The sequence below is a fragment of the Crocodylus porosus genome, unplaced genomic scaffold (assembly GCF_001723895.1).
Source record: "Crocodylus porosus isolate Cpor-Errol unplaced genomic scaffold, CroPor_comp1, whole genome shotgun sequence".
In the NCBI taxonomy this organism is placed as follows: domain Eukaryota; kingdom Metazoa; phylum Chordata; order Crocodylia; family Crocodylidae; genus Crocodylus; species Crocodylus porosus.
The window spans coordinates 78,769,308-78,783,113 of record NW_017728918.1 but is presented as its reverse complement, the minus strand read 5'-3'; the positions used below and the strand labels follow the sequence as shown (position 1 = coordinate 78,783,113).

General features: G+C 47.1%; 1 protein-coding gene across 2 annotated transcripts in view; it reads right to left on the bottom strand.

The window, feature by feature from the left end:
* Positions 1-306: 306 nt before the first annotated feature.
* Positions 307-13,806, bottom strand: part of TSTD3 (thiosulfate sulfurtransferase (rhodanese)-like domain containing 3) — a 46,839-nt gene continuing 33,339 nt past the window's right edge. Inside the window, exon 5 of one of the 2 annotated variants that reach the window (XM_019537805.1) lies at positions 307-1,456. In XM_019537805.1, the coding sequence (XP_019393350.1) occupies positions 1,450-1,456 (7 nt within the window). In that variant the 3' untranslated portion in view covers positions 307-1,449. Of the gene's footprint in view, positions 1,457-4,804; positions 5,091-13,806 lie in introns of those variants that run through there. The other variant, XM_019537803.1, reaches the window with a different exon arrangement.

Here is a 13,806-nt window from a genome sequence, read left to right as displayed (position 1 = left end):
GCAGACCCGGCGGGGCCGATTCGCCCTGTCCGGCCGCCCCCGGGAAGGGGCATCTCGGCCTCCAGCCGCTGCTCCGGGCCGCAGCGCCGCGCCCACCCCGGCGACAAGCGCTGGCCGCTCGCTCCCCGGCCCCTGCCCCGGGCAGACGCCGCCACCCGCTTTCACAGGGCGGGGTTGCGTCCGCGCCCCCCTCCGCTCCCTCCCTTCTTCCCTCCCCCCCACGGGCCTCCTCACCGAGCTTCTTCATGGACGGCAGCCGCTGGGCTGCCTTGGCCGCCATGGCTGTGTCCTGCAGGAAAGAGACCCCCAGAGCTGTGCCCAAGAGCAAGCAGGGCACGCTCCTACTACGGCCCCAGCTCAGTAACCAGAGGATTGCCCATTCATAGGGCACCAGAATGGCTGGTGGAGGGATGCCTCTGGGGTAGCCATGGCAGGAGGCGCACTGCCCCATCCTAAGCAGGGCACTCACTGCAATGTGGCAGGGTCCCTGGGGAATTTCCCTTTTCAGTGACTAAAATGAGTCCTCTGATAGCCGTGGTGCAGTGCATGTGACATGTTGCGTGCTTCATGGTGCCGCAGTTCAGGACCCTCGGGTGTGTACGGGCTGTCTGGGCTGTCCCCAGGACCGATGCTGCAGGGGTGGCTTTGGGTTAGATGTCATGCTGTATGATCTGATGCAGTATTGCAGTCCATCCTACCGTATACCTTGCAGTGCTGCACTAGGATGGATTTTCCTGTTCTCAGAGCATCATAGAAAAACAGGGCTGGAAGGGACCTCAGAAGGTCAACTAGTGAGTCAAACTCCCTGCTCAAGGCAGGCCCATCCCTGTCTCAACCATCCCAGCCAAATGTTGTTCACTGGTATTCTGTGCTGCGTCCCCATGTCAGAGAACAGTGGGACACACGTTTTTGGGTTGGGCTGGCACACAATATATAATGGCAGGATCCTACATAAGAAACTTGATGGTGCTCTTCTGTGGGGGTATGGCAAACTGGGTTTGATGCTTTCTCATAGTGGTTTTTTTTTACTATTATTGTATTACCAGTTTGTAAGACCCCTGCTGCAAACCAGGGCCCTTCTGCTGGATGTGGTTCAATCCTTAGTCCAACAAGCTTATAATGAAAGCATGGGACTAGTTAAAAGTGGTGAACCAATACAGCTGGGGAAGTAAAAGGAGACAAGGACAGAGTCCAGGTCAGCATGACAGGCAGCAGGAAGAATTGTGGCCTTTTGATCCACTCTGTTGTACATGTGAACATGAGTGCCTATACAGCTGTGGGTGGCTGTGGTGCTGTGTGGTAGCTCGTGTGTGGCTGTGGCAAGAGGAGAGTTCTGTTTGACAGCCAGCCTGTGGCATAGGGACCTTGCCCTTTGTATTTGCATGTGCTCAGCAGCTCTGTGCAGCTTCAGCAGTGGCTCCTGGTTCAGGTCTCTCAGGACAGAGGTCCTCAGGTAGCCATCCCACAGGGCTTGAATCTCAGCCTTCAGAATTATGTTTCCTTACTTTAAGTCCCATACCTAGAAGGGGGAAGTATTCATCAATAGGACAGCCAAATCTGCACTGGTGCCCAAAAACAGGAACCTAATTTCTACTCTCTCCCACATGCCATGACACATACAATGGAGCTCTGAAAATCACCTGTTCACTGAAGCACCTAGCACAACCCATGCCCTGAAAACAAGGGTTCCCAGCCCCATCATTCTTTCTCATAAACCTGACCTTCCTAATCCAGAGCTACACACTTGTCCCTGCCTCCCTTCCTCTAAGTAGGAGCCAGTGGGAGTTTGCAGTACAGTCCCATAGTAAGTTCAGGAATACCTTTTGGATGTATTTGGCCACTATGACCAGTCTGTCATTGAGGATGATTGGTGTTTCTCATTGTTTCTGGTGTTCAGGGATTCTTAGTTTGCTGCTACAGCTGTCTCCAGATTCACTGCTACTGCTGGCCCAATGGTATCTCCCAAACAAGAGATCCCTTGTATGCTGAGGAGACAGAGAGAGAGAAAGCAGCTCAGGGAGCTCAAGGTCCCCTCTCTTCCCTCTGCCCCATCTTTTTAAGGACACAAACTTTCTCTTTACAGTACAACATCATATACTCATGAGATTGAGAAAAGGGTGGCATTTGTCATCAGTCTGTATTCTCAATGATTTGCTCTTTCAACATGATCCCAGTTACAATGTTAGTCCTGCTGAAACAAGCCCTTTCTTTAGTTACTGATGACTGTATCGTCAGCTGCCCTCCAGGGATCTTTCCATTTGGCTCTGCAAAAAGTCTCTTATTTCAGCGTGATGAAAAGAGGAGCTTTTTTAAAGCAGCAGTTCTAGCCTGACATGACTGGCTCCCTTACACACAGTGCTACTGGTGGGCAAATGATTGCTTCACATCCTGTATGGAGAGGTATCCTCAGGCCTTACTCCCCTGAGCAGGAAATTGGGCCTCTTAGGGAGAGAAACACTCCATGGATAGGTCTTTACAGCAATCTACAGTGTAGTGCAGAAATACTTACATTCACATAAAAGGAGCAGTCTAGCAACAGCTGTGTGGAGTGCAGCACAGACTATTTGGCTCTGCTTCTATAGGAAGCAGAAATATGTTGTATGATCTCACAGATCATTACACCAAAGCACCACCTTCACCACCTGCTGGGGCCCAGGAGAAGGGTAAGGGCTGCAAGAGTGGCCGGGCCCCCGCCATCAGAAGCCCTCTCCTTCTGCCACCTCCCGTGCAGCACACACCAGAGGGGCCATAGCTACAGGGAGGCTTTGGCAGCTCAAGAGGGGCTAGGCAGCTGTGGCCCAGGAGTAGATCCTTGGTGGACCAGAAAGGGGGGAGCTGCAGGATGAATTGAGTAGGGTGGCACTAGCAAGTAAGGAGCTGCTGCCCCCTGCTATAGTGCCAGCAGCTCAGGAGAAGGGATGCAGGCAAGGCTTAAACTCGTGCCCCGGGTAAGAGAAAGGCAGTAGGGTGCACTGGTGCACTTGCCTCCCCCTGACTTTGATTCCTGCTCCATCAACTGCCAGGCAGTGGCAGCTGCATTTCTAGTCCAGTAGCACCCAAGGACTCACTTGACTTCATGGCTCATAATCTACTTGAAAAGACTTCTCAGCAGGTTCAACAAGAAAAAGTGCAAAGTCTGGCACTTAGGACGCAATGATCCCATGAACCAGTACAGGCTGGGGACCAACTAAGTAGCAGCTGTGCAGAAAAGGACCTGGGGGTTACAGTGGACAATAAGCTGAATATAAACTAACAGTGAGCCCATGCTGTGAAGTAGGAACATTGCCAGCAAATCTAGGGATGTGATTATTCCCCTCTATTCAGCAACAGTGGGGCCACATCTGGAGTACAGTGTCCAGTTTTGGGTCCCCCCCTAAAGAAAGGATGTGGACAAATTATAGACAGTCCAATGGAGGGCAACAAAAATGGTTAGGGGGCTGTAGGACATGATTCATGAGGCGAGGCTAAGGGAATTGGGCTTATTTAGTTTGGAGAAGAGAAGACTGAGGTGGGATTTAATAGCAGCCTTTAACTACCTGACGGGTGGTTTCAGAGAGGATGGAGCTAGACTGTTCTCAGTGGTGGCAGATGACAGAACAAGAAGCAACAGTTTCAAGTTGCAGCAAGGAGAGTTTAGGTTAGATATTAGGAAGAACTTTCTCACTAGGAGGGTAGTAAAGCACTGGAACATTTTACCCAGAGAGGTTGTGGACTCTCTACCCCTGGAGGCTAGACAAGGCCTTTGCTAGGTTGGTCCTGCTTTGAGCAGGGGGTTGGACTAGATGACCTCCTCAGGTCACTTCCATAATTTTCTATGATTCTGTTTCCTTCTAAAATCTTCATTCCACAGTTAAGAACCCTTTCTTCTCTGTTCTGCAATGCTGCTGGCTGTTTGCTGTTCCTGGTAAATGACACATATTTCACAGCTCTGTGTATGTTTTAAACTCTTTCCCAAGGCGTATTTGTTTTTCCTTCAGTCTTAAACTGAGTAATCCAGCCCTAGGCCCCTAGCTTATTAGTAAAGATTCTAGTATATTTTAACTGGTGTTGTTTTCTACCTGATGATGCACCTCACCATTTTCACTCCCCTTTTCAAAATTCTACATCCACCCTGGAAAGTGACAGTCCCTAGTAGCAGACCTAGTGGTTCTCAATCATTTTTGACACAAGGCCTCCCTCCAAAAAAGTCAGCACTTAGTTTTCACTTATTTTTCCATAGTCAAAGACTAGAAGAGCCATTCTTCTGTTGCAGATAACTCAGAAAGACTGTGGCAGGGCAGAAATGGGGTAGGCAAAGTCCAGCCTATGGACTGGATTGGGCCTGTGGTGGACTACAATTCCCAACAATACCTGCAATGGCAGCTTCTGTCTGCTGCCCTGGGATCCAGCCCTGCTGCAAGGGCACCCTGGCCCAAATGTCCTGCACCCACTGCCAGTGGAGGGAGTCGCACAGGCAGGGCTTATAGCCAGGCAGCTGGGATGAGGCCATGGCAAGACAGGTGGATGGGGCCACAGAGACCCCAGAATCTTGTGGCAGTGACGGCATGGGGCAGGGCCAGATCAGAGCCGCAATCTACTACCTGAATGCCCTTGTGATGGGTAAGGGTTCCGTGGGCAAGGGCATGCAGGCAGAAGATCATGGCTCTGTCCTGGCCACAGCCCCATGCTGTCACCACCACAAAATCCTGGCCCTGGACCAGCTCCCCACCCAGCCATGCACTCTGCTCGTGCAGCTCCTGGTCAGTCCCTATGGAGACCCCAGAAGCATGGGGGCATGACAGAATGGGGCTAGGGCCAAGGCAGAGCCCTGGTTCTGCAGACCCTGAGCCACACAGGAATGGATTATTGGGAAATGGAGTCTGCCATTTCAACCCACCTCTACATTAAACAGAATGCACACAAAAGCTCAAAAAAATAAAAGAGAACTTTTTGGATGTACCACTGTTATTTTACAAGCATGCAATATTAGAATCAGCCACCCACTTCATGTACTCTCATCACTCAACAGTGGCTGAGGACACAGGTATAAAATCCATAATCCTTCTCAGTGCACATAAATGGAAGAGAATCCAAAGAAGACATGGTTCCCCCTGTAGGAGAAGGGAGAAAGTAAAAAGAATGTTAATTAGGGATAAGTTGCATCTTACACTTAGACTATACTAAGGGCACTTAAAACACAAGTGTCAGTGCATTAAAGCTCCTTAACTCAAGCTAAATGTTCTCTGAGTGTCTCTAAGTTATGCCACTTCAGGGGAAGGTTAACTCAAGCTACCTAGTTCATGTTAAGGTAACTTCAGTCTGCTCTATGGAAATAAAAGTAATTTGCAGGCCTCCAGCATCCCAGAATGCACCTCTTCCAGGTCCCCCCTGGCCCATTAGGGATCCAAGCCAGGTATCCTGGCTTCTAGCCACTTTTCTGCTCCCCAGCCCTCTAGTGGTAAATCAGAAGTGTTCCAGCAAAAACCAGTATTAACTCTTAACATGTAACCCAGCAAGTTTTAACTTTATCACTGATTAATATTCCACTGATTTAACATGGTCTAAGTGTAATGTGTAATATCATCCTTAATTTATATATCTAGAAGAACATAAGATCTGCCAAAACAATACGTTCCTGGACAGTCCTCCATTATGAAGGCTTCTCAATCAACTGTAATTAACTAAATATCATGTTTTATCTAGTGCAGACCAAGCAAGCTCTCAGTCAGCAACTACTGGGTGTTCTACCAAGTCATGGAGAAATGTTCAGAAAAATGGGGCAAAAGGTGGCCCCATGTGCTCTATCTTGCAGAGAGTGCCCTCTGCCAAAGAAAGGTATGCTTTATGAGGAACTGCCCCCAGATGTGCGGGTCACATCCTGTAGGAGGGGGCATTCAACAGCTCCCAAATAAACAACAGCTTAGGGTAGTCTCCTGCAGTCACATGAAGCCATGAAAGGTCTGCAGATATCCACAAGAACAATCCTTCAACCCCCACCCCACCAACATACACACACACAGAGCACACACCTGTCAGCCCTATAAGTCTTATGTCCTTTTTCACAAAAGACCAAAAGCCTCAAAAACTACAATGTGCCATAGGGAAAAAACAGGAAAAATAAAAGGTGCCACCATTGCCATGGGCCCCAAGTGGGGCAGTTTGTCTCTTGAGTCTCATCTTATTAAAACAAAATATGAAGAGTGACTGGTAAGGGGTGTCAACAATCAACAGAAAAAAATCTATACCTTGCTTATTACATAATTAAATACAAAAGAGAATAGAAAGGGAAAGAAGAAATCTATTAAGGTTAGATACATGTTTTCCAGTATAGATTATACTTGAAAGTCTCCATAGTCCAAAGTAACTTTTACCTACTACTCATGTTTGGAACTTTCCCCCAGCTTCATTAAGCATGCTTAATGCATACTTGCCATGTGTCAGTATGGTTTATGTACTCCTCTGTGTCTGGCTCACCCACTAGACTTGCTAATGCCTCTAGACACAACTATACTATTCATTTTCTTTCTCTGCTCCCACAAACCTTCAATAGAATTGTGAGACCTCACAAAATTGCAATGGCCCTGACTGAAGAAGGCACTTAAGGAAGTTTCCTGAATAAGGGTATTTTACCTTAAGCATGAAAAGTGGGACCTTAACTCTGGAAAACATAAATGCCTGCCACATGAAATTTAATGTTAGGAAAGCATGAGTGAGTACTGTACAGTATAAAGGATTTATGGGTCTTTTGTTCAGTCCTCATCAGGCAACACTCCTAGTTCTAAGTCAAAAGGAGTTTTTCTTAAGTAGAAAGAGGTATGATTAAAGGTTTCTCATGTTGATTGTCTGTTTGTTACCTATGATTATACAATTCTTAAAGTGCCCTGTACTACCATAGTATCTGGTCTCATAGAAAATACTACCTCTACCTTTTACAGTATGGGACCACAATATAGGCCCTCATAAAAACATTACAATGTAATTACCCTGATTGCAGATTGAAAGAACTATTACATAGACAGATTGGAGCAAGAGTGGCTTAAGTATTCTTAATATCCACTGGAGGTATATGCTTGTGAAGGTGACATTCTAGAGTTCAGGGGAAAGAGAAAGTGTTTGACCATTTGTCTTCACCAACCTATTCACACATTAACATTACTCCGTTTCCACCTATAAATAATTAATCATTTTTCATTTTGGCCCAGTACATTTTGCAAAAGGTCTGCTTGAATTAGTGGGAATATAGACAGGTATAATTCCATAAGCTATAACTCCAGAAAAGGAGTTATAAGGAGCTCAGGGGCCCAGCTTGGACAGACCTTTGAATCAGGGCCTACTGCCATAAGGAAAACCAATACAAAGAGCAGGCAGGGACAACAACATACATGGTCTAATTTCACTCTGACATCATTTGTACAAAAGTTGAGTACCAACAAGATTGTTGTTCCCAATGTACATTAATGTGAATGTGTGTAGAGCAGTGATTTTTACCCAGGATATCGTGGCACACTGGGTTGTCATGAGATCCCTTTAAGGGTGCTGTGAGGTGCTGCTTTACATTACCACTGTTAGGTATACAAACATCTACACATTATTCACAAGATAAAACCTGAGATACCAAACAGAAATCCATAGTGTCAAAAATAGGAAGACCACAACAGCTCAGAATGAGTTCTTTGCAACAGAAACATTACTCTATAATCAAGAAATAAGTGAAAGCTAGGATCCTGAATTTTCCAAGGGATGCTTTGAGTCTAACAAGGTGTGCCTTAGTTTAAAAAGGTTGAGAACCACTGGTGTAAAGAATCAAGGCCTGTCTATATTTAAAAAAAAAGGCAGAGAAGAAAACTTACAGTACACACCAATCACAAGAAATTCCATGGTGCTCTCAGTTCAAAGCTGTGCTTGAACCTAATAGGAAATATTATTGCTTCTGAGAGACTGACCCAAACTCACTGATGTCAATATTCCAAAAATATTAAAGTTATATGGAAGTACAGAAAATAAAGTAATTGTAAAGACGGCAACGTAACTGCTATATCTTAACAGTGCTGTTCTGAGCAATCATTGCCTTAGACCCTAACCACAGTGAATGCAAAATTTCATCACAGTGCATGGATGAGGAAATGCATGAAACCCAGGCAAAGTATTTGTATATAATGAAAGACAATAAAATGCCTGATTTCTTAAAAAAACAAAACAAAAAAACCCCAAAAAACAAACAAAAAAACCCAAACCAAAACAAGTATCTTCAAGATCCTGGTTGTCTTGTAAAATGACCAATTGTTTTCAACCAGTCTGTTTAAGTCTTCTTTTCTATTCTCCTTGAACATGCAAATGGTCATCAGACACTAGAGCATATCATTATTTTTTCAGGCTAGCCACTTTTAGAAAAGCATTATATATGGCCTTCTTCACTGATCTTTAGTTTTCATTGGAGCTTGATTCTTCTCTCATTTACAGAAATATAAATCAGGAATGATTCTACTGATATTAATGAAGTTACATCTGTACAAAACTGACTAAGAAAGAAGAGAATCAGGCCCATTATCATTAAGAAACTCAGAGTTTACCTGCATGGGCAGTTTACACTGGTGTAAACAAGGTTGCATTAATATAAAAAGAAGGGTGTGCACATGACTTAACTTGCACAGGTGTAACCAATGAGTTGCTTCAGAGATGTTATTCTCTTTGGAACCAATAGTAATTTTACGCTGGAGTGATGCTGTGTGCCTCTGTCTGTGGTCCAGAGATCAGTCCATAGTATAAAGCTAGTTGAACAAGGTTTTTGCACAAGAAGTCAGCACAGACACACATTTTGTCTCAAGCACGGACACCCTTACAGAAGGGGACACTGATGAAAGCAGAACTGAGGATTCCTATCAAGAGGTTGTGCCTGACAGCCAGGAGCTTTTTGTTTCAAAGGAGCTGGAGTAAGATCCTGCACAAAGACTGAGCTGAACTCCCTGAGCCTGCTCAACTCTCTTGCTGAGAATACTCAGGCTACCAACAAAGCTGCAAAGGAGATAGCAGACATCACTGTTTGCTTTTTTATTATAACTGATTGAGCAAAACCTTTCTGTGACAGAGAGCACCATGCAATAAGCATGAAGATTCAGCCATAGTTCATGGCCATTATGAAGAGCCAAGGTTGTTGGTGAGCATGTTACAAAGCTGCCAGTCATCTTCTACTTTTTCCCCACCCAGCATCATGGTAGCCAGAAGCTTTTCCAGACTCTTGAAAACTCACCTGCCTGGGAGCAAACTTTCAGTAGTTGGACCCTGTGTCACAGCTCATTTCAGTCTGGGAGGGAAATGACCTTTAGCACCCTCTCAAACCAAGGCCCCACCACCAAGGCCCAATGTTCCTACATAGCACCACAGATGCTGTTCACCTTTGTGTACCTGTCCTCCAAGTTCTTAAGTAAAATCTCCCTTACCCTTTAATTTAATCCACACTGCTTGTTGGCACAGTTCACAATATATTTTAAATGTTCCAGGTTTTCTACTCCTGGTGCTGTTTGTTCTGGAACCACTCCAAGTCAGATATTGCTTAATTATAAAATAAATTCATTTCCACACATCCATCTGTGCATCTTTGTTTGCAGAATGCATGGGAATCTGAAGAGGTTCTACATAGCATGTCAACAATAAGCCCACTTTACCTGAAGGCCCAGACACGCATACTGGACATATACTAAAAGATACCTGATATTTGAAATGAACGAAAGTGCACGCAGCATGCACAATAGATCCTGATCAACTGCACAAGATCCCATCAGTAAACTGACATCCACCACTGTATTTAAAATCCATAAAACCAACACTTCACAGCTAGAACATCCCCAAAAGCCTATCTAAACTATTATGCCCTTTCCTCAAAGTAGTTGCACAGGACATCCCAAATAATATGTCCCAAGAATTTGTCATCAGTTAGGCTGGTCAAACTGTCATAAAAATCTCCAAACCAAACCAAACCACCCAGCCTTCAGCAAGGAGAGCAAGGGAGAGGAAGTATGATATGGGGAAGGAAGGTACCCTTGGTTCCGTTTCTTGTTCCCAATGCTGTTCATACATCCAGTGGTGCTGGGATAAAATGTGTAAACACCATTGGAAGTACCACCACGGCTTCACAACTATTGGAGTGGCTGCCTTACAAGAAACAAAGTTTTATTCCCTCCCATTTACTGCTGTGGCCCCAGGACTTTTTCATTCCTTCCCTTCCTGTCTCTCAGTCTCAACAGGATGATACCCTAAATCTGGCCTGGTGGCAAGAGCTTTTTTCTGGGAAGTGGAAGAAATGGCTTTAACCTCTGCTCAGGTTTAGTGAAATCTGGCATGCAGGTTTCCCATTTTGTGGGCAAATGCCCATGCCACTCAGCTTTTGGTAAAAGGCAAGTGGCTCCTTCCCCTCCTCTTCCATTGCTCAGGTAAACATCTCCCCAGGGTCAAGACTGCCAGGTGAAGGCACAGACAGTGTACCCTGAGTTGGGGGCGAGAGCACAGGGGTTTCCCTAGAATTTGCTATTGCCTGCCTGTAGATAGCTCTGTATGCCCTGGACACACACACATTGCACATATTTCAGGCTGCTCTGTTTCTCTAGGGCAGTGATTCTCAATCAGGGTGCCACAGTAGCCTTTGAAGGATGCTGCAGGAAGAGGGGATAAGCACAGGTTCCAGAGAGATGAGTGCAGGCTCATCAGCAGTGACTGCAACACAGGATCTTCCCTGCTGGCTGCTCCTTTTTCTTCACAGCCCCTCTTCAAGCAGGTAAGAATTATAAATTAAGTAAATTAGTTTTTGAAATGGGTGCCACTCGATTCACAGAAGTTATGGAGGGATCCCTCAAGTCTCAAAGGGTTAAGAACCACAGCTGTAGGCTACAGTTCAACTGGTACCAACCCCTCTCCCATTTTTCTTGTTGCAACATTATCCCTTCCCATGCAGAGGGAGGAGGTGTCCCCCCTCACTCACAGTTGTCATTAAATTGTCCAGTATCTGGAATTTAATGGAGTCCAGCAAGGTGGCTGGTACCATAAAAGAAAACAGCAGAGAAACAAGGGATTCCATCCTATTACAGCATACTTTATAGTTTCATAGTTTGTAGGGTGGGAAGGGACATGAGCAGATCATCAAGTCTGACCCCCTGCCATGGCAGGAAAGAGTACTGGGGTCAAACGACTCCAGCAAGGTGATTGTCTAGCCTCCTCTTAAAGACCCCCAAGGTAGGAGCCTGCACCACTTCGCGGTAGTTGGTTCCAGATCCTAGCCGCCCTGACTGTGAAGTAGTGCCACCTGATGTCTAGTCTGAATCTACCCTCTGCCAGCTTGTGACCGTTATTTCTAGTCACTCCTGGTAGTGCTCGGGGGAACAGGGACTCCCCCAATGCCTGCTGGTTCCCTCTGACTAGTCTGTAACAGGCCACTAGATCCCCCCTCAGCCTTCTCTTGTGGAGGCTGAACAGGTTCAGGTCCCTTAGCCTCTCCTCGTAGGGCCTGCCCTGCTGCCCCCGATCATGTCAGTGGCCCTCCTCTGTCCACATCCCTCTTGAAGTGCGGCGCCCAGAACTGGACGCAGTACTCCAGCTGCAGCCTGGTGATTTTTACCCCCTTGTCCAAGTCACTGATGAAAATGTTGAACACTGCAGGCCCGAGGACCCAGCCCTGGGGGACCCCACTGCCCACATCCCTCCAGGTTGAGGATGACCCATCCACCACCACTCTTTGGGTGCAGCCCTCCAGCCAGTTGGCGACCCACTTGGTTGTGTAGGTGTTGACACTACGGTCATCCAGTTTTTTGATGAGAATGGTGTGAGAGACAGTTTTGAAGGCCTTTCTAATGTCCAGAAAGACTATGTCCACTTCTACCCCTGCATCTAAGGATTTGGTGACCTGGTCATAGAAGGCCACCAGGTTGGTCTGACAGGGCCCGCTACTAATGAACCCATGTTGGTTACCCCTAAGCATAACCTCCCCAGCTGGCCCTTCGTGGACATGTGCCAGGATAATTCTCTCAAAAAGCTTACCCAGGACTGAGGTAAGACTAACTAGCCTATAGTTTTCCGGGTCCTCCTTCCTCCCTTTTTTGAAGATAGGAACCATGTTGGTCCTCTTCCAGTCCTCTGGCACCACACCACAAGTGCTTGTAAAGCTGTGCCAGGGGTCCCGCAATGACCTCAGCTAATTCTCTCAGCACTCTGGACCAGCTGATTTAAATACATCCAGTCTTTCCAGAAGTTCCCTGACTAGATCCTCTCTGACCCTTGGCCTAGGTGCGCCTCCCCTGGGGCCTGAGGGGGGTCCGGTGGCGAGGGATGATCTGGTCCCTGCTCAGGAAAATGTAGGCAAAGAAGTTGTTCAATAGGTTAGCTTTGTCGTCTGGTGTGATGACCAGATTTCCTAGAGACCAGATTTAGAGAGAGAAAAGACCACAACTGTGGAGAGTACCTGTTACCTTTATGGTAGATTTCAACTCCTCTGAGGGTTGATCAGGCACTGAGAGGCTCTGCAGTATAACTGGTTGGCAGGAAAGGCTGGAGTGAGAAAGCAAGAGTGCCAGCTGCTTCCTGCCCAAAATTTAACTGCTTATTCCAGGGGGTGTCAAACTCACCTGGCTTCATGAGCTGGATGAATGGTACAGGGCTCACCCTACAGACTGGATCATGCCCATCCATCCCCATGCCAGATCCAGCACACTTGGTGCCTGCTCCAGCTCATCTGGGATCTGCGGAGAAGTGGCCTGACATCCCGAAAGCTTAGCTGCCACCACAGGAACAAACTACATTGCTGGACTTCCCACTGTGCTGCTGGGGCTCCAGTTTTGCTGCTCTCACCCAGGCAACTGGTTAAGCCAGTGAGAGCTGCAGCACTGGAGCCCAAACAGCACCATGGGAAGAAGCCCCGCATCATGGGCATGTGGCTCTCACCTTGGGAACAAGATGCTCTGCTGCTGCTGGGACTCCAGTGTCACAGACTGGCCCACGCCCATGGCTGTTGTCAGGGGAACATCAAGGCTCTTGATCTCATCAAGGCTGTGAACCAGATCCAGCTCTGTGGGTCTAACACCCCTGATTTTCACTGCTACAACATACTGAACATTCATAGCAGCACACATGCCACAGGTTTCCAACAGGTCTTGTATTAGCCCTTACACACTAACATCACTTTCACCCCCACCAGTACAGATTGTTACTTGGGCTTCTGCCCGGCAGCAGAACCAGCAACAAGCAACTTTATGTCAGGGCTACAGGGGCCCTGCCTGGCCCAGCAGCAGTGCTGATGTGTAAAAGTGATGCTGGGCAGATGTACCCGGAGAAAACTCCCTGGGGCATCACTACCCAGATCCCCTAGGATGAGTCAACAGCCCACTCTGACTCAGACCTGATACGAATCCCAGTCCCCCCAGTCCTAGGCTCCCATTTCTAGACCCCCAAACCCAAGTCCAGTCTCCCAGTTCCAATCCCATCCTGACTCCCAATCTCCCAGTTTCAATCCCAATCCCAGTCTGCCATTTCTAGTCCCCCAGACCCAATCCCGGTTTCCCAGTCCCAATCAAAGACCCAACCCCAGTCTCAATCCCAGCCTGATTCCCAATCTCCGTTTCAATCCCAATCCTAGTCTGCCATTTCTAGTTCCCCAGACCCAAACCCAGCCTCCCAGTCTCAATCCCAGTTGCAAACACAGGCTGACTCCCAATCCCCTAGTTTTAATCCCAATCCAAATCTCCCATTTCTAGTCCCCCAGACCCACTCCCAAATTCCCAGTCCCAATCCCAGCCTGCATCCCGATCCCCCCCCGTTTCAATCCCAATCCCAGCATAAATCCCAGCG